This window comes from Sciurus vulgaris (assembly GCF_902686455.1).
Source record: "Sciurus vulgaris genome assembly, chromosome: 15".
Lineage (NCBI taxonomy): Eukaryota > Metazoa > Chordata > Mammalia > Rodentia > Sciuridae > Sciurus > Sciurus vulgaris.
In genome coordinates, this window is record NC_136476.1 from 62570577 (window position 1) to 62589502 (window position 18926).

Sequence of the window (18926 nt, forward strand, 5' to 3'; positions counted from 1 at the left end):
CCTTCTTTTCATGACCATGTTTGTCCCCATCACCTTCACACATACTATGTTCATTCACCATGTAGTTTTGCAGTTACTTTATGTTCTTACACAGCTAAACACAATAACACATGCTATTTCCTCTGCACTGTCATCTTCCTTCTTTCCTGGTGAAATCCTAGCAATGTCAGAAGAGACAAGTGTCACAACTTCTGCAAAGCCTTCTAACATGCCCTTGAGTTGGTCATTCCCTCCTCTGTGCTGCCCTGACCCTTACCTTTACCACTATGGTTTTTCTTTTATGGCATAAACATTTGTTAGCAGCTAAAATCTTCTAAAGTTCAGAAGCATGGCTAACTGTTCATTTTATAAAGTCCAAAGCCAAGTTAAATTAATGGTAGGCAGTAATTAACTGTTAATGAACTAATTAATTAAAATTGAAAAAGAACAGTAAAAATACAAGTCCAAGTATCATTTGAAATAAGAAAAATGGATATTATATATCATTCTATCCCTCAAACCACAATTCCAAACACTCTTGGTAAAATATCAGCTTATCTTTAAACATAGGAGAAAATAGGTAAGAAAAGATGACTAAATGAAATGGAAGAGGTCATCTGGTCTGGGCAAGACAGACAATATAGAAGTGTACAATATTATCTGATAATCAATTGGCAAGAAAATAAAAAGCACTGACTCTTATTCATATGTAAATTTATTATAAATATTTTCCATTCATAAAAACTGACCTTAGGTGGCTAGTGAGGTGCAATATATGCTATTGTTGCCCAAGATATCATCACTCTTCTTGTTTTGTATTTTGCCCCAATGTTTCTACAAACTCATATTAAAATTTTAAGAACAAACTTTAAAATAATTTCAAATATTGTATGTTGGGTTTTTAGAAAATATTGTTTTCCAAACAATATTTTGGAGTAAATGTTTCTTTCAAAGGAAATTCAGTTTGCAGCACATGAAAAATTTCTGATTCAAAAACAAAATTCAGAATCAACATTTTAATTCTTCAGAGAAATGTCAGCATGCATATCAGGCAAAACAACTGTTCTTAGGCTTTATAACAATTTCTCTTTTACCCTCTTGTCCTTCTCAAATGTCTTTTGAGATATTTCCCAACTCATCTGAGCATAAGTAGCCCTTTCCTTCCTGGGACCCCTCTTTAAAGGGAAATTTTACATACTCCCTTCACAAACTCTTCACATGCTACATTGTAGTTGAGAACCACCACCACCACCAACCCCGGAAATCTGTGACCCAGCCAAATAATGCTCATCTATGGCCAGTCTTAGAATGTTGATACTGCAAAAAGAAACTGAATCTATCACCAAATGGCTTAAAGAATATTGTCCATCTTTATTGAGATTATCAAGACTCAATTAGGTAGGGTCACACAAAACCAGCATCAAAACTTTCCCAAAATTCAATTTAGCTGTTCTTTTCCTTTTTCCCTAATTTTATTTTTGCAGTTTCTCCTTCTCTATCTTCAAAATCTCTAGTATGCACTTCTTTCTTCTTCATTCCACTGTCCCCACTTTCTCACTGACGTCTTTCCTTTCTTTCTGAAAGAGGGTTCAGATCCTTTCATGTGAAGATCAGCATATGACCACATTTAAATTACTCCCAGTAGGGCTGGGGGTATAGTTCATGGGTTTGATTTCAGCACTCAATAAATTAGTTAATTAATTGCTCCAAGTTCACCCATTACTGTGTTCAGCCCAACAAAGACCCAATAGAAGGTGGGGAGAGGTAAATATTCTATTTTTGTCCCCAATTTATGTCAATCTACATTCAAAAAAACCACATGTTCCTCTGCCATGTTTTTTTTTTTGTTTGTTTGTTTTGTTTTGTTTTTCCAGGTTGTTTAGTTGTGTTCTTTTTTTTTCATCAATAGTTAACACAGTGCCTAAGACAATATAGGTATTTAGTAAATACTGGTTGATTAAATAAGTAACAACTGAATGAATGAAAAGAAAGCTCCTATCCTACAGGAAATTCATGCAACTGCAGAAATACCTAATTTGTTATACTACAATAAATTATCATTGTGTTCTTAGAGAAACTTACAAATTCTTTAGAAATCAAGTAATTTTTCAGTCATTAAACAATAACAATGTTAAAAAAACAATAACAATGTTAAAAAGCAATACCAATGTTTTTTACTCAAAGATACCACTGTTCCTCTATTTAAACACAAGATAGACTAAAATTCATCATCAGCTGAATAAACAAAACGTGACATTACCCCAGACATCTCTGCATGGAAGGGTGCTTGCTGGTATGTAGCCAAAATGAAATCAGACCTAGGTGATACGGCTTCATATTTCTCAATGAAAATGACATATATCCAGTCCAGGTAACCAATACCCAAATGTTCCTCTATAAGATCATCTCTATCTCATAATGGGCATTTAATGTTGAGTTTACATAGTACTCTGACCCTTAACAAGACCCTTTCCACTAGATCTTCTAAGAGTGATGTGACTATAAAACTGATTCACATAGAAAATAAGAGATTAAGTTAGTAAAAAGGTCCTTCCTTTTGCATAAGATTAGAGAACTCATCATTCCAGAGTTAAACTAAACTTCATTTTCCATAAGAAAGAGGGTGATTTGGATGAGAATTTTTTTTAGCCATAAATTTCTATCTCTCACTTCTTCAAACAGTTTAGCCCTACATTTCTCTTTCATTTAAATATCAGGAACAAAAAAAAAAAAAAAGAATTTTTAAAATTAGTGGTATCATTAGTCCTTATATTTATTTTGGAGTCAACAGGTAAAAATTACCCCTGCATTTAGAGTAAAACAATTCAAAACACAGAGTAGCATTTACATTCCTTCTTAAAAACGTTTCTGACACAGTATATTCTTCATGGCTGCCTTCACATCTTTGTTCCTCAAACTGTAGATGAGGGGATTGAGCATGGGTGTCACCACTCCGTAGAAGAGAGAGATAATTTTGTCTGTGACTTGTTCTTTGTCGGCCCCAGAAGAGTCTTTAGCCTTGGGTTTTGCATACATGAAGAGGATGGTCCCATAGAATATAATAACCACTGTTAGGTGGGCAGAGCAGGTGGAAAAGGCCTTCTGTTTTCCCTCTGCAGAAGGAATCCTCAGGATGGTGGAGAGAATGAAAACATATGAAATAAAAATAAAAAGTACCGGGGCCACAAGAAAAATTACATTAGCAACAATCATGCTAATAATATTAATGGATATGTCAGCACAGGCCAATTTTAAGACAGCCAAGATTTCACAAGTAAAATGATTGATGACATTATCACCACAGAAAGGAAGCCGCATTGCAAGTGAAGTTTGCAACACAGAATTGACACCCCCAGCAATCCAGGACCCAGCAGCCATGGGCACATAAGAAGTCTTGCTCATTATGATGGGGTATCTCAAAGGGTTACAGATGGCCACATAGCGATCAAACGCCATCATACTTAAAAGGACACACTCTGTGGCTCCCATAGCAAAGGAGAGAAACATTTGTACTCCACATCCAGAGAAGGAAATGGTTTTCTTTGAAGTTAAGAAGCTTCTGAGAAATAAGGGAATAGAAGAACTAGTGTAGCAGATGTCCAAGAATGACAAGTTACTGAGGAAAAAGTACATGGGGGTGTGCAAGTGGGAGTCAGAGACACTTACAGTGATGATGACTCCGTTTCCCATCAGGATCACCAGGTACATGCATAGGACCAACACAAAGTAAATGGCTTCAAGCTCTGGGTAACCTGTAAGCCCCAGCAGGATAAATTCTGTCACAGAAGATTGATTGTATTTTCCCATGTTAGTATTTTCTTTTACCAAAAGGAATTCTATAATGGCTGAAATGCATGTGAATCTGCTACGGCAGTGTCAGTAAGAACCGTTTACATTCTTAAGTGGTTTCCCATGTGGGCAATAAAGACCTACAATTGAACACACAAATAGCACAAGAATATTACTATCCTCAAAGTTAAGATCAGCTAGACTTTCATATCTCATGAAAGAGGTTTAGCTCTAAAATAAATGTCCTTCTTAAAGTTGAATAGATAAGAATACATGCAGCCGGGAGTGGTGGCTCACACCTGTAATCCCAGCAGCTTGGGAGGCTGAGGCAGGAGGATCTTGAGTTCAAAGCCAGCCTCAGCAATGGCAAGGTGCTAAGCAACTCAGTAAGTCCCTGTCTAAATAAAATACAAACTAGAGCTTGGGATGTGGCTCAGTGGTTGAGTGCCCCTGAGTTCGGTCCCCTGTACCTATCTCCACACACACAAAAAAAGCAACTAGAATCTTGCAACTCATTTGCATTATGAATTTAAAATTACTTTGCTGCAATGTCACATTAGTATTTTGACCAAACAATTCAGAATAAATCTAAAATGTATAAAATAACATTGGCCAGCAAGTATTTGACCATTTTAACAATCATATATCATAAGCTAATTTTTCTCTCAATAACTAATATGATACCCTTAACAAAAATCACTGTTCTTCAGTACTAAAACAAAGCAGCTTCTGTAAATCCTGCTCCAAAGATCATTTAAAGTCAGTTTCAAAAGAGTTTTAGAGCTAAATGAACAAATAGAAAAGAAGATGTATTTTCAGAAAAAGGATTTTTAGTTATTTTTAATAGGGAAGAACTATAAATGCCTGCAACATCCTAAGAATATTAACTAGAGCCTTAATAATGTTGGTAAAAGAAAACAAGAAACATTTTTAGGTAAAATGATTCTTCTTCCTCTCTTTGAGTAACAATTAGGAAGTATCTGTAAGTCACTATATTGTCCTGCCTGGTGCACATAATGAATGATAAATTGACCTCAGGAAAACACTAGTGCCCAGTCTCAAGCTGCAATCAAATCCCAAATAATTGTATAAATTACAAAATTGCAGTAACAGGGGATTTACTCTTTTACCTTCAGGTTTGAGAAAATGTGAATTATCTCCTCTTTGCACAGATGTCAGTTTCCTCTGCTCTAACAGCTGCTCTGTGGTCTTCCTCACTGCATATTCAGAAACACCCATGACAGTAAGAAGTAGGCCACTTGAAAATTCTTAATGTAGCAATTTCCTATAATTATTTGTATCCCCATTACATTGGAATATGGAGTGTTTCTATATTAAAATGCCAGAACCAGAAGTCCTATGTTTTTATGAGATTGCTAGTCTCATAATTTCCACTTCAGCAAAATAAATAAGAACTAGCTGTGTCCCAGTTCTCATTAAAAGCAAGTAGCTGGCATTGGAAAAACCAATTAACCAGTGGCAAAATAGAAATGACTTCCAGTAATGATGAAAGCCGGGCTCTTCACAGTCTTCTTCACTACTAGAGGATTCTTTAAAGGACCAGCCAATGGAACACGGAAGCAACTTAAAGTGTTTGCTACTCTGAGGATGTTTCTAATCCCCCAAGTAATTTTAAGTTCTCAATGTGGATTGGATAGAAATTAGAAACTTCCTAGTAATTTTGGGATTAAGTCCCTCAGAAGCAATTAAAACAAAGTTGCTAGTACAACTTAATTGTGTAACTCACAAACCAGCAATAATTCTAGCTTCATACTCTCTGGGAAGAGCAAATATAGGACTTCCACCCAGGTTAAATGGTCAAAAGATAGAAATTAGAACAGACAATATTTAATGGAGAGCTATGTCAGATATCTGTAACAGTTCAAAATGATACTCTGTTCTCAATAACTTAATTGCTAATTATCTTTACTTTGACCTCAGTACTAGAGTCTCAGACCCCTATAAAAATCATTCTGGTATCATTCGCTCCCCTAAACAGACATAACTATAAGCACAGTCATTTTAATTTTGCTTACTCACACCTCTATTCAAGTATATACGCAAGGCCCAAACTTATCCAATCTGTCCTTTACTTAAAGCTCACACTGGCCTGATACAACAAGCACCAGAAATGCAACAATTTCCATGACTGGGAAAACAATAGTTTACTTCAGGACAGGAAAATAAATTCCAACTTGAAGTAATTATTATAACATTTGCCTTGACTATCTGTTGAAATGAATGTTAACTCATGAAGAATTCAATTCTTTTACATGGATATTTCAATTCTGAAAGTAAATGGAATCATTATGTGTAGTGTTTAAAAGAAGGGAATAAAATTTGACAAAATTGTTCATTTTTATCAGTGGAAAATATTTTTAAAATGTCATTAAGAACTATAACATAGAAAAGCAACATATGCCAGGAAAGATGTTATGTCATTCTTCAATAAATCAAACTTGAAAATCAATTCTCAGAGTTGTTAACTTTATGCAAACTTGCTCAGTATACTGGCTTATAATGCAACTGTTGAGAATGTTTTCTTACTAAACAGTGTTCAATGGACAAAAGAATTGAGTAGATTGATGTGACCACTGAGGAAGCTATATTATAATGTAAATGAAAGATAAACTACAACTGAAAGAATTTCATAAGCCAATTTTGAACAGAAATAAATGTTGAATATAGTTAAATAAATATATAAAGAGGTATGCAATATAGGTTCTTATAACTTGTTTCAGATAAACAAAAAATAAATTGTTAGCAGGTGGTACCCATGTAGTATTCTTCTTTTATGCCAGTATACATATGCAAAGGAAATAGTTCAAATTTAACTGGATGTCATACACTTTTCTTTGCTAAGCTAGCAATCTTAACTTCCTGAAATCAAGACTCACATGGAATTCAGTTAAGCTCGTGTTGTCCCACCCAGCCACTTCCAGTCATTGGAGCGTATGGAGCCCAGACCTCTCCATACGCTATCATTGTACTCCTCACAATGATACTGTCAGGTAGTACTTTTTTCAGAACTTTCAAATAAGGAACAGAAATATTTAGTCTTTTAGCCCATTTGGTCTACTGTAATAAAATATTGATATCTCTTTCCCAAGGAGTGTCTTGTCACTGGTTGATGTTTGCTTCCTTCCCAGGGATTGTCCTGCCACTGGGAAAGAATATATTAGGAAAGGATCAATGTTATCAATGTGTTGCCTTCTCCCTCACTCCCTCTTCCCAGACCACAATATTTTGGGGTTTGTTGTTTCTCATATGGTACAGAACATGTAAGCAAGCTTTGCCTTTAGTCTGGTCCCTTTGAAATTACCCAGAAGTAATCTGGAATGGTGGGATTCTTTTTTATTATTATTTATTTTTTAACTAATACATTAAAAACATAAAAATTTTACATATTTATGGGGTACCAAGTGATGTTTCAATACATGGGTACATTGTATAAAGTTTATATCAGGTTAAACAAATCTATCTCAAGATCCAAGATGGTGGAATAGAGGAGGTCGTGTTCCAGGATACTCCGTGGCATGAAACCTAGAAAGCAGGTGAAGAAAATAAAAGGGAGACCTTCAGTGGAACTTAAAACTGGATATTCAAAGCAGATGGGGGAAACAGGAGGTTGGATATAATAAAATAAGGAAAAATCCCCAGGGCACAGCTACTACCACAGCTGGGCCAAAAGCACCATCCAGAGAGGTCCCTTCGTGAGCTTAGTAGAGGGTTAAAGGAATTAAAGAAATCTGCATTTTTGGGAGGACCAAGGTGTGTCTGGGTACAGAGCATTTAGAGACTAAGGATATCACCTAACAAACCTGAAGGATGAGTTGCACAATATCTGTGTATGGGTAAAGAAGTCACCATCTCTCCAGTCAAAGTGTGGAGGACAAAGGAAGAAACCATTTTGTAGCTGTGACACAGGGACCAGCAACTGAGAAAGCTGATTCCTGGTAAACCCAAGTTTGGCCCAAAATACACACTGCACAACATAGGGTGTGCTTAAGTGACCAGAAGAAAATCAAATGTGAGGAGAGGTTTATACGGGGGACAACTGATCATGGAAACCCACCTGGTTCTACCCCTCCCCCTTCAATCCAACTGCTTGTCGGACTAGCTGGGACAGAAGCATCTCACAGGGAACTCTGAAGGGCAGGGGCAGGAGAAATTGTTTGGAGCCTGAACAAGAAACCAGAAAATGTGGGGTCTGCAGGGGACCTAGGAGACTAAGAATTGACTCCCCCACCAACACTAAAGGGAGGAACTACACTAAAGGAATACTCAAAGGAGAAACTAATTCAAATTACAAGCTAGATAAACCAAGATGACCAAGAATACAAATCATATCTCAATAATAACCTTGAATATTAATGGCCTAAACTCATCAACCAAAAGACACAGACCAGTAGATTGGATTAAAAAAACAGACCCAACAATATGCTGTCTCCAAGAGACTCACCTCACAGGCAAAGACATTCACAGACTGAAGGTGAAAGGATGGGAAAAAACATCTACACATGAATCAAGTAAACAGCAGGGGTTTCCATCCTCATACCAGATAAAGTGTACTTCAAACCAAAGATAACCAAGGGACAAAGAAGGACATTTTCATACTGCTTGAAAGGAATTATATATCAACAAGACATAACAATCATAAATATTTAGGCCTCAAACAATGGAGCATCTACATACATCAAACAAACCCTTCTCAATTTCAAGATTAAATAGATCACAACACAATAATACTGGGTGACTTTAACATATCTCTCTCACTACTGACTAGATCCCCCAAATGAAAACTAAACAAAAAAACTGTAAAACCAAATAATACAATGAATAGTATAGAATACTTCATCCATTAATGAGCAAATACACTTTCTTCTAAGCAACACATGGATCATTCTCTAAAATAGACCATCTGATGCCACAAAGCAACTCTTAGCAAATACAAAATAATAATAATAATAATAATAATAGAGATAACACCCTGCATTCTGTCAGATCATAACAGAATGAAACTAGAAGTCAATGATAGAATAACAAGTAGAAGCTACTCTAACATCTGGAGACTAAATAATATGCTATTAAATGAATAATGAATAGCAGAGGAAATCAAGGATGAAATTAAAAATATTTAGAGGTAAATAAGAATAGTGATACAACATATCAAAATCTCTGGGACAAAATAAAGGAAAAGCTAACAGGAGAGTTCATTGCATTGAGCTCATTCATTAAAAGAATAGAAAGTCAACAAATAAATGACCTAACATTGCATCTCGAAGTCCTAGAAAAAGAACAAATCAACACCAAAAGCAGTAGAAGACAGGAAAGAATTAAAACCTGAGCTGAAATCAATGAAATTGAAACAAAGAAAAGAATTCAAAAACAATTCAAAAAACTTGGCAGGATAGAAAGTTTGTACTTTGAATAAATAAGTAAAATTGATAAACTCTTAACCATGGTAATGAAGAGAGAGAGAAAACTCAAATTACTAAAATTCATGATGAAAAAGGAAATATCATGATGGACATAATGAAATACATTAATCAGAAACAAATTGAAAATTTATGCTACAATAAAATAGAAAATCTCAAAGACATCAACAAATTTTTAGAGACATATGACTGAGCCAAAGTGAATCAGGAGGACATACACAATGTGAACAGATCAATCTCAAAAAATGAAATAGAAGACACCATCAAAAATACAAACATCATTACCCTATGTACATGCATGATCACACAAACGGTGTGACTCTACTTCATGTACAACCAGAGAAATGAAAGTTGTACCTCATTTGTATACAATGAATCAAAATTTTTAAAAAAGAATACCAACAAAGAAAAGTCCAGAATCAGATGGATTCTCAGCCAAGTTCTGCAAGAACTTCAAAGAAGAATTAACTCCAATACTCCTCAAATTATACCATGAAATAGAAAAGGAGGGAACCCTTCCAAACTCATGCTATGAAGCTTGTATCACCCTGACACCAAAACCAGAAAAGACACATCAAGGAAAGAAAACTTCAGACCAGTATCTCTGATGAAAAAAAATTCTGGCAAACTGCATACCAAAGCACATTAAAAAAATAGTGCACCATGATCAAGGGGGGGTTCGTCCCAAGGATGCAGGTTTGGTTCAACATACAGAAATCAACAAATTCATCACATCAATAGACTTAAAGATAAGAACCAAATGATCATCTCGATAGTGCAGAGAAAGCATTTGACAAAATAAAGCACCCCTTCATGTTCAAAACACTAGAAAACCTAGGAATAATAGGAACATACCTCAACATTATAAAAGATATCTATGTGAAGCCCAAGGCCAACATCATTTTAAATGGAGAAAAACTGAAACTATTCCCTCTAGAAACTGGAACAAGACAAGAATGCACTCTTTCACCACTTCTATTCAACATAGTCCTTGAAACTCTTTTCAGAGCAATTAGGCAGACAAAAGAAATTAAAGAGATACGAATAGGAAAAGAAGAACTCAAACTATCACTATTTGCTGACAACATGATTCTATACTTAGAGCATCCAAAAAATTCCACCAGAAAACTTCTAGAACTAATAAATGCATTCATAAAAGTAGCAGTATATAAAATCAACACCCATAAATCAAGTGCATTTCTGTACATCAGTGATGAATCCTCTCAAAAAGAAATTAGAAAAACTATCCCATTCACAATAGCCTCAAAAATAATCTACTTGGGAATCAACCTAAAAAAAGAGGTGAAAGACCTCTAAAATGAAAACTACAGAATACTAAAGAAGGAAATCAAAGAAGACCTTAGAAGATGGAAATATCTCCCTTGTCCTTGGATAGGGAGAATTAATATTGTCAAAATGACCATACTACCAAAAGCATTATATAGATTTAATGCAATTCCAATTAAAATCCCAACAACATTCCTCATAGAAAGAGAAAAAGCAATGATGAAATTCATTTGGAAAAATAAGAGACCCCCAGAATGATCAAAGCAATCCTTAGCAAGAAGAGTGAAGCAGGAGGCATCACAATACCAGACTTTAAACTATACTACAGAGCTATAGTAACAAAAGAGAAAAGGTATTGGCACCAATATAGTCAAGGGGGTCAAGGGAAGAATGGAGGAAATATGGAAAGTGCAGAGGGGAGGGTGGGAAGGGGAAGGTGTATGGGGATAGAAAAGATGGTGGAATGAGATGAACATTATTACCCTATGTACATGAACGATTGCACAAATGCTATGATTGCATCGTGTACAACCAGTGGAATGAAAAGTTGTGCTCCATTTGTGTACGGAGTCGAAATAAATTCTGCTATTATGTATAAATAGCAGAATTATTATGTATAAAAAACAAATTTAAAAAACACATCCTACTCAATAAAAGGATCAAATAGTCCTCAGTACAATAATACTGGATGGTTTCAACACATCTCTCACCAACAGATAGGTCATACAGACAAAAAGTATAGACTCTTCAGAACTAAAAAATTCTATTAATCAAATGGATCTAACAGACATCTATGGAAACCCTCACTCATCAATAACCAAGTTTACTTTCTTCTTGATGGTATGGGAAATTTCTCTAAAATATACCATACTTTAGGACATAAAATAAATCTTAGAAAATATGGAAAATAGAGATAATTCTTTGTATCCTATCAAATCACAAGGTGTGAAATTAGAAATTAATAACAAGCTGGGTGCTGTGGCACATGCTCATAATCCCAGAGGCTCAGGAGGCTGAGACAGGAGGATTGCAATTTTGAGGCAAGCCTCAGCAACTTAGTGAGGCCCTAAGTAACTTAGTGAGACCCTGTCTCAAAATAAAAAATAAAAAGATTCGGTGATATGACTCAGTGGTTAAGCACCCCTGAGTTCAATCCCTGGTGATAAAAAAAAAAAAAAAAAGAAAAAAAATATATATATAGAGAGAGAGAAATAGAACATATGAAAATCCCTGGAATCATATGAAGACAGTTCCAAAAAGAAAGTTTATAGCATTGTGTGTTTACATTGAAAAAAAATGATCCCAAATAAATAATTTAATTTTATATCTTGAGTCCTTAGAAAAGGAATAACAAACTAATTTCAAAACCAGGAGACAGGAAATAATTAAGGTCAGAGATGAAATTAATTACTTTTTAAAGAATACAAAGGATCAATACATAAAGAGTTGCTTCTTTGAAAAGAAACAAGATTGATAAATGCTTAGGCAAACTAACCAAAAAAAGGCCCAACTCAAAATTAGAACTGAAAACACAGATATCAACACAGACACTTCTGAAATCCAAAGGATCATTAGAAACTGTTTGCTATATAAATAGTATATACATTAAAATTTATACCCCAACAAACTGGAAAATCTAAATGATACTGACAAATTTTGGAATATATAATACCTACTCAAACTGAACCATGAGGATATAGAAAACAAGCACACCAATATCAAGCAATGAGTTTGAAGTTGTAATTAAAAGCCTTCCAAAAAACAAAAGCTCACAATCAGAGGAATTCTCAGCTGATTTCTATCAGACATTTAAAGAAAAAGTAAGGCGAATCCTTCTCAAACTATTTCCTGAAATACTAAGGAAGGGAATACTGCCAAATGCATTCCATGAAGCCAGTATCACCCAGATACAAACCAAAGAAAGACATATCAAGGAAAGAAAACTGCATACTAACATCCCTATTGAACATAGATGCAAAAATCCTTAATACAATACTGGCAAACCACTTTCAAAAACACATTAAGAGATAGCACATCATGATCAAATGAGTTTCATACCATTTGGAAGGCTGGTTCAACATATGCAAATCAATAAGTGTAATGCACCAAATAATTAAGCACGAGAATCCCATAATCATCTCGATAGACACAGAAAAAGCCCTTAACAAAATCCAGCACCCATTCATGTTAAAAATGCTGAAGAAACTAGAGATAGAAGGGATTTACCTCAACATTACAAAGACTGTAGCCAACAAACTCAAGGTCAACATCATGCTGAATGGAGAGAAACTGACGGCATTTTCTCTAAAATCAGGAAGAAGACAAGGATGTCCACTCTCACCACAGCTATTCAACATGGTTCTTGAAATTCTAGCCAGAGCAACCAAGAAGAAGATTAAACAAAAATAGGAAAAGAAGTCAAATTATCTATTTGCTAATAACATAACTCTGAATCTGGACCCAAAAAACTCCACCAGAAGAATTTCAGAGCTGATAAACTTATCAAAGTAGCAGGAGACAAGATTAACATACATAAATCAATAGACTTTCTATACTCCAATAATGAATCTGCTGAGAAAGATAAAAAGAGCTCCCATGTTCTTAGATAGGCAGAATTCATATTGTCAAAATGGCTATACTACCAAAATCAATACACAGATTCAATGCAATACCAAGAAAAATACCAATGACACCATAAAACACCACATAACTAGACTTAAAACTAGTCCTTAAATTCATTTGGAAGAATAAGAGGCCCAGAATATCCAAAGCAATACTGAGGAAGAATGCAATACCCAATCTCAAATTATACTACAGAAGAGTAACACAACAGTATGGTATTGGCATGGAAACTGACATGAAGACCAATGGAATAGAATAGAGGACACACTGACAAACCCACATAGAAACAATCATTTGATACTCAGCAAAGATGCAGAAAATATATGCTGGGGAAAAGATAGCTTTTTTAAACAACTGCTGCTGGGAAAACTGGATAGGATATCCATATGTAGAAGAATGAAACTAGATCCCTATCCTTCACCTTGCACAAAAAGCAACTCAAAGTGGATCAAAGACATAGGAATCCAATGAGAAACTTTGCAACTGCTAGAAGGAAATATAGGCTCAATACTCCAACATACTGTCACAGACACCAATTTCCTTAACAAGATCCCTAAAACTCAAGAAATAAAACCAAGAATCAATAAGTGGCATCAAATTAAAAAGTTTCTGTACAGCAAAGGAAATAATTAAGAGCATGAGCTAAGATCCTACAGAATGTGAGAAAATCTTTGCCAGATACTCCTCCAACAGGAAATTAATACCCAGAATGTATAAAGAACTCCAAAACAACACCAAAACAAATAACCCAATCAATAAATGTACAAAAGAACTAAACAGACAATTCTCAAAAGAAGAAAAACAAATTGCCAATAAACATATGAAAAAATGTTCAACATTCCTAACAATGAGGGAAATGAGAATCAAAGTTACATTCAAATTGTATCTTACTTTAGTCAGAACAGCAGTCCTCGAGAATACAAATACTAATGAATGCTGGGGAGGATGTGGGGGAAAAAGTTATGCTTATACACTGTTGGTGTGACTGCAAATTAGTACAACCGCTTTGGAAAGCTGTATGAAGATTCCTCAAAAAATCAGGAATGGAATCACCATATGACTCAGCATTCCACTCCTTAGTATTCATCCAAAAGAACTCAAATCTGCATACTATAGTGATACAGGTACACCAATGTTTGTAGTAGCAAAATTCACAATAGCCAAATTATGAAACTAGCCCAGATGCCTGTCAGCAGATGAATGGATACAGAAAATGTGGTACATATACACAATGGAGTTCTATTCAGCCATAAAGAAGAATGAAATCATGACATTAGCTGGCAAGTAGCTGGAGAGCATCATGCTAAGTAAAATAAGCAAGACTCAGAAAATCAAGGGTCGAATGTTTTCTCTCACATATGAAAGGTAGACCACAATAAGGGGGGAAATGGATAGGGGGGGTCCCATGAAAATAGAAGAGAGCACAGTGGACTAGAGAAAGGGAATATCAGGGAGTTAGGGAGGATGGCAAAAGGGAGGAACAGCAGAGTTAAATCGACCAAATTATACTATGTACATATACGAATATACCAGTGAATTTCACCTTTATGTATATCTGTAAAGCACTGATTTAAAAAAACGGTAAATAAATAGAAGGCAGAACGGTAGAACAAAGGAAGGGGAACAGGGGAGGAAGAAAGGGCAGAAAAGAGGAAGTATTGGGGACTGAAAAGAGCAAATTATATTCCATGCATGTATGAGTATGTCAAAATGATTCCCCAATATCATGTATAACTAGAATGCCCTAATAAAAACATCTATAAAATAAAAGACAATTCCATCCGTTTATCTGCAAATGTCATAATATTATTTTTCTTTATGGCTGAATAATATTCCATTGTGTAAAAGAATGGAAGAACTTTAGACTACATAGAGGGAAATGAGAGGGAGGAGGGTGGGGTATGAAAAATGGTGGAATGAGACAGACATTATTACCCTATGTACATGTATGATTACACAAATGGTATGAATCTACATCGTGTACAACCATAGAAACGAAATGATGTACCCCATCTGTGTATAATGAATCAAAATGCAGTCTGTGAAAATAAAAAAAAATAAATAATAAATAAATAAATAAATAAATAAAACACAATCAGGTATGGTGGTACACACCTGTAATTCCACCAGCTTGGAAGGCTGAGGAAGGAAGATCCCAAGTTCAGAGGCAGCCTCAACAATTTAGCAAGTCCCTAAGCAACTCAGTGAGACCCTGTCTCTAAATAAAATATTTAAAAAGGGTTGAGGATGTGGCTCAGTGGTGAAGAACCCCTGAGTTCAATCCCTGGTACAAAAAAAAAAAAAAAGGTAATAATAATAATAATAATAATTAATCAAAAAATAAAAGACAAATGCAAGACCTGAAACCATGAAATGAGCAGAAGAGAGCCTTGGAGAAACATCTTAGAACACTGGAATAGGCAAGGATTTGGGAGATGAGACCAAAAGCACAGGGAAGTGAAAATAGACAAATGGGATTTCATTGAACCAGAAGCTTGTGGAATGGTGGGATTCTTTGGATTCTTCTCTTAGGGCCCATGGCATAAACAGCTAAAAAGAAGACAGTCAAGATGTTCACTAGCTTGAAGGAAGTGCCACCTAATTAACTTAATGTCTAAGTTAAGAGAAAGACGTGGTTAAAATGCTGCAGAAAGTAATGACATATAGCAATGAGTACCCTTGTGTCCTCAAACGCTTAGAAACTGAAGTCCCAACATCTTCTCTTTCAGAGTGACAATAAATTCTGAGGGGAGAAATAAAGTCTTTCTCCCACTGGACAGTAGTCATCTTATTTTATGGCTCAGCCTTTTCTGTGTACATGAAAACCAAATAAAATGACACAAATATATCTGATGACATCATCAGGCTATCTTATGGAATGATGACCCTAATGTCAAAAAAGCTTCAGGAATAAGATTAAAGAAGCTGTAAAGAGGTCCTGTAGCAATCACCTGTCTTTACTGAAAACTATGAAATAGCTTGAGGCATGGGATATTCTCAATGGGGGAACACATCTTGTCTTTTGTAATCTGATATTGAAAAAATCTAGTTTTATGAGAGCTTGCATGCTTACACAACCTGATATGCAACTCCCATTTTTTTTCAACATCAAGTATCATGTAAACCTTCAGCGCGGTGTCTTATCTGCTGGATTTCCAGTTGTAAGGAAATTTTCCAGCTGGTCCCATAAAGATAGTGATGCTTGTCAAGATAATCTCACCCCACCCTCACCCCACCTCATTCTTGGAACACAGTCATCATATTGTTATGCAGCTACATACAGTTGTCCTCCTTATATCCTAAGACCCCAGCCAATAGCAAGCATTCTATCAGACTTGAAAGTAAGCCAGCATTCAATGATTCCAACCCACAGACTTCAAACTGCCACAACTAACACCAAGAGAAGAGGAAACCTGTCCAACTAAGCACAGCACAAATTACAAGGCAACACCAAAATAAATGTTGTCCTTGTTTTAACCCACTAAGTTTTGCTATAGTTTGTAACCTAGAAACAAATACCCAGAAAAAATAACAACAAAAAAAAAATGAAATCCAGAATTTCTACAATGTGCCATTCACAATGTTCAAGATATAACACAAAATTACTACACACACTCAAGCAAAAGACAATAAATCAATGAAGGCTAACCATGAGATAATTCAAAGGATGCAATAAATAGATACAATTTTCAAGTAGACATTATAACTATTCATTAAAGTTTTTAAATAGCTCATATGATTAAACAGATAAGAAATCTTTGCACAAAAACACTAACTATAAAAGAATCCAAAAGAAAATTCTGGAACTGAAAACTATAATATAAAATTTTTTAAAAGCACTGAAAGTTCAACAACAAACTCAAAGTGACATTAAAAAAAAAAAAGAAGTGCAAGTAAAAATAACTCAACAGTAGTTACCCAATTTAAAAAGAAAGGTAAAGAGTGTGTGATCTGTTTCCTGCCAGAATGCTGAATGACACAATTGCCTACACAATACAAATCCCATTTATTTCTTGATAACAAAACCTAGATTTATATTTAACTATCAGCATCATACTCAGGAATGGCGGGGCCAGAAGAAGCATGATTATTTCAGGCTAATATGGTAAATCCTATTTCCTTTCGTGACTGATGGTATTTGTGCCTACCTTCAGATAGGAGTATGACCCAGTTCTGGAAAATTAGAAATGAGAAAGAATGAGATGGAGCTTCTGGGAATGCTTCTCACCCTTAAGAAGAGCAATAAGCAGGGACATTGATCTATGTTCCTGACTCTTGAAGTGTAAGGATTTGATTTCTGTCACTGCCAGCACAATAGTAATAACCAAGAAAAAGAGTAAAATAAAAAACAGGAAAAGACTTGTGTCCTTGATGACCTCTCTGAATCTTGAAACTATCAAGTTATGGAGTTCTTGTTAAGTGAGTTAATAAATGCTTTACTTTATAATATACTTTGAGGTTGCTTTTTCCCTAAGTTGCATTCAAAGAAATCTTTGCTAACACTAAAAACTTATCACTGAGACCTATTCTACCTCAAATATTTCCTGATTCTCATAACCAGATAGGTAACAATTTCTTCCTTTGAGTCACTACTTCTTTCTTTGAATCTATGTCCTATTTTACCTTAAATAGTTATGTGATTTTATTAAGAGTATCTACTTTTACTCTAAGAAGTGCTACATGTAGAGGAAATTTTTTGAATCTCCAAATCTACTTTATTTTGACTCTTCTAATAGTTTCATTTTAGATTGTCTTCTGCTTATTCATGATCCTCTACTAAATTTTATGGAGGACTTATGTTTATCATTTTTATATATCCATACAATGAGTAAACATATCTGGCATCAAAATTTAGCAAAGGACCTACCCCATAGTTGAATCTTAAAAGGTGAACAGAAGTGAAATAATGGAAATACGAAATACATACCATATCACTAAACTATAATTGATTGCTTCTCTTTACAAATTGTGTGTTCCGTTCCCACATTTCATATTGAATTAACTTTATAAATGAGGTAAAGTCCTCTAGGGCAACTGTTCTCCTAATTAAGGCCTACATGATTTCAGAGGTGCCAGAAGAATACAAGTGAAATAGAATTAAAATATTAAAATCTGGAGGTGGTATAGCGTGGTCAGGGTCTAGGAAGTTGAAATGCACTAAGTAGAGGAAGAGGACCTGCCGGAGAGCCATGGCAGGAGTCTGTTGTTCATTACCCGGAGGATACACGTCCACAGCTTTGGTCGTTTACACCCTTATGTCTATTTCACACTACCAAGACAGAAATGTATAGCACACTCACTCATTTTCCATTCTATAAAAAGGGCATTATGAAAATTTCTCACAATGGGAATTGGCTTTTATTCACAGGGAATGAGAGTATTACCCTCCAATATTGTAATTATCTTAAAAATGCTAAAGACAGGTAGAAAGTACCAAGAATTCGACAAGAACCTGTTTTACTCCCACTCATTACATGTGTTTTCTTCCTCTCTATATTCCATTTTAAAGTGATAGGATTCATTACAACCCTCTTTAAAAACAACCAGCCAAATCCCAGCTACTTGGGAGACAAAAGTAGGAAATCACAAGTTTGATGTCACCCTCAGTAACTTAGTGAGACCCTGGATCAAAATAAAAAAAGGAGCTGGAATGTAGCTCAGTGGTAGGGTGCCCCTCGGTTCAATCGTCAGTACCATAAATAAATAGAATCAGAAAATATATGAAATACACGAACTTTAAACAGAAGGTTATAAAATAGCAAGTATAATATGCCATCATGAAAATATGCCAAAATATCAATACTTTTATCT

At 35.1% G+C, this 18926-nt stretch overlaps 1 protein-coding gene across 4 annotated transcripts in view; it reads right to left on the bottom strand.

The window, feature by feature from the left end:
• Positions 1-2789: 2789 nt before the first annotated feature.
• LOC306645703 (olfactory receptor 13C7-like) overlaps positions 2790-18926 on the bottom strand; it is a 57767-nt gene continuing 41630 nt past the window's right edge. For 2 of the 4 annotated variants that reach the window (XM_079113703.1, XM_079113704.1), the window contains 2 exons: positions 4899-4985; positions 2790-3731 (listed from right to left, as the gene is read on the bottom strand). In XM_079113703.1, coding sequence (XP_078969829.1) covers positions 2836-3731; positions 4899-4985 — 983 coding nt within the window. In that variant the 3' untranslated portion in view covers positions 2790-2835. Of the gene's footprint in view, positions 3909-4898; positions 4986-18926 lie in introns of all 4 variants that reach the window. The other 2 variants (XM_079113706.1, XM_079113705.1) reach the window with 2 other exon arrangements.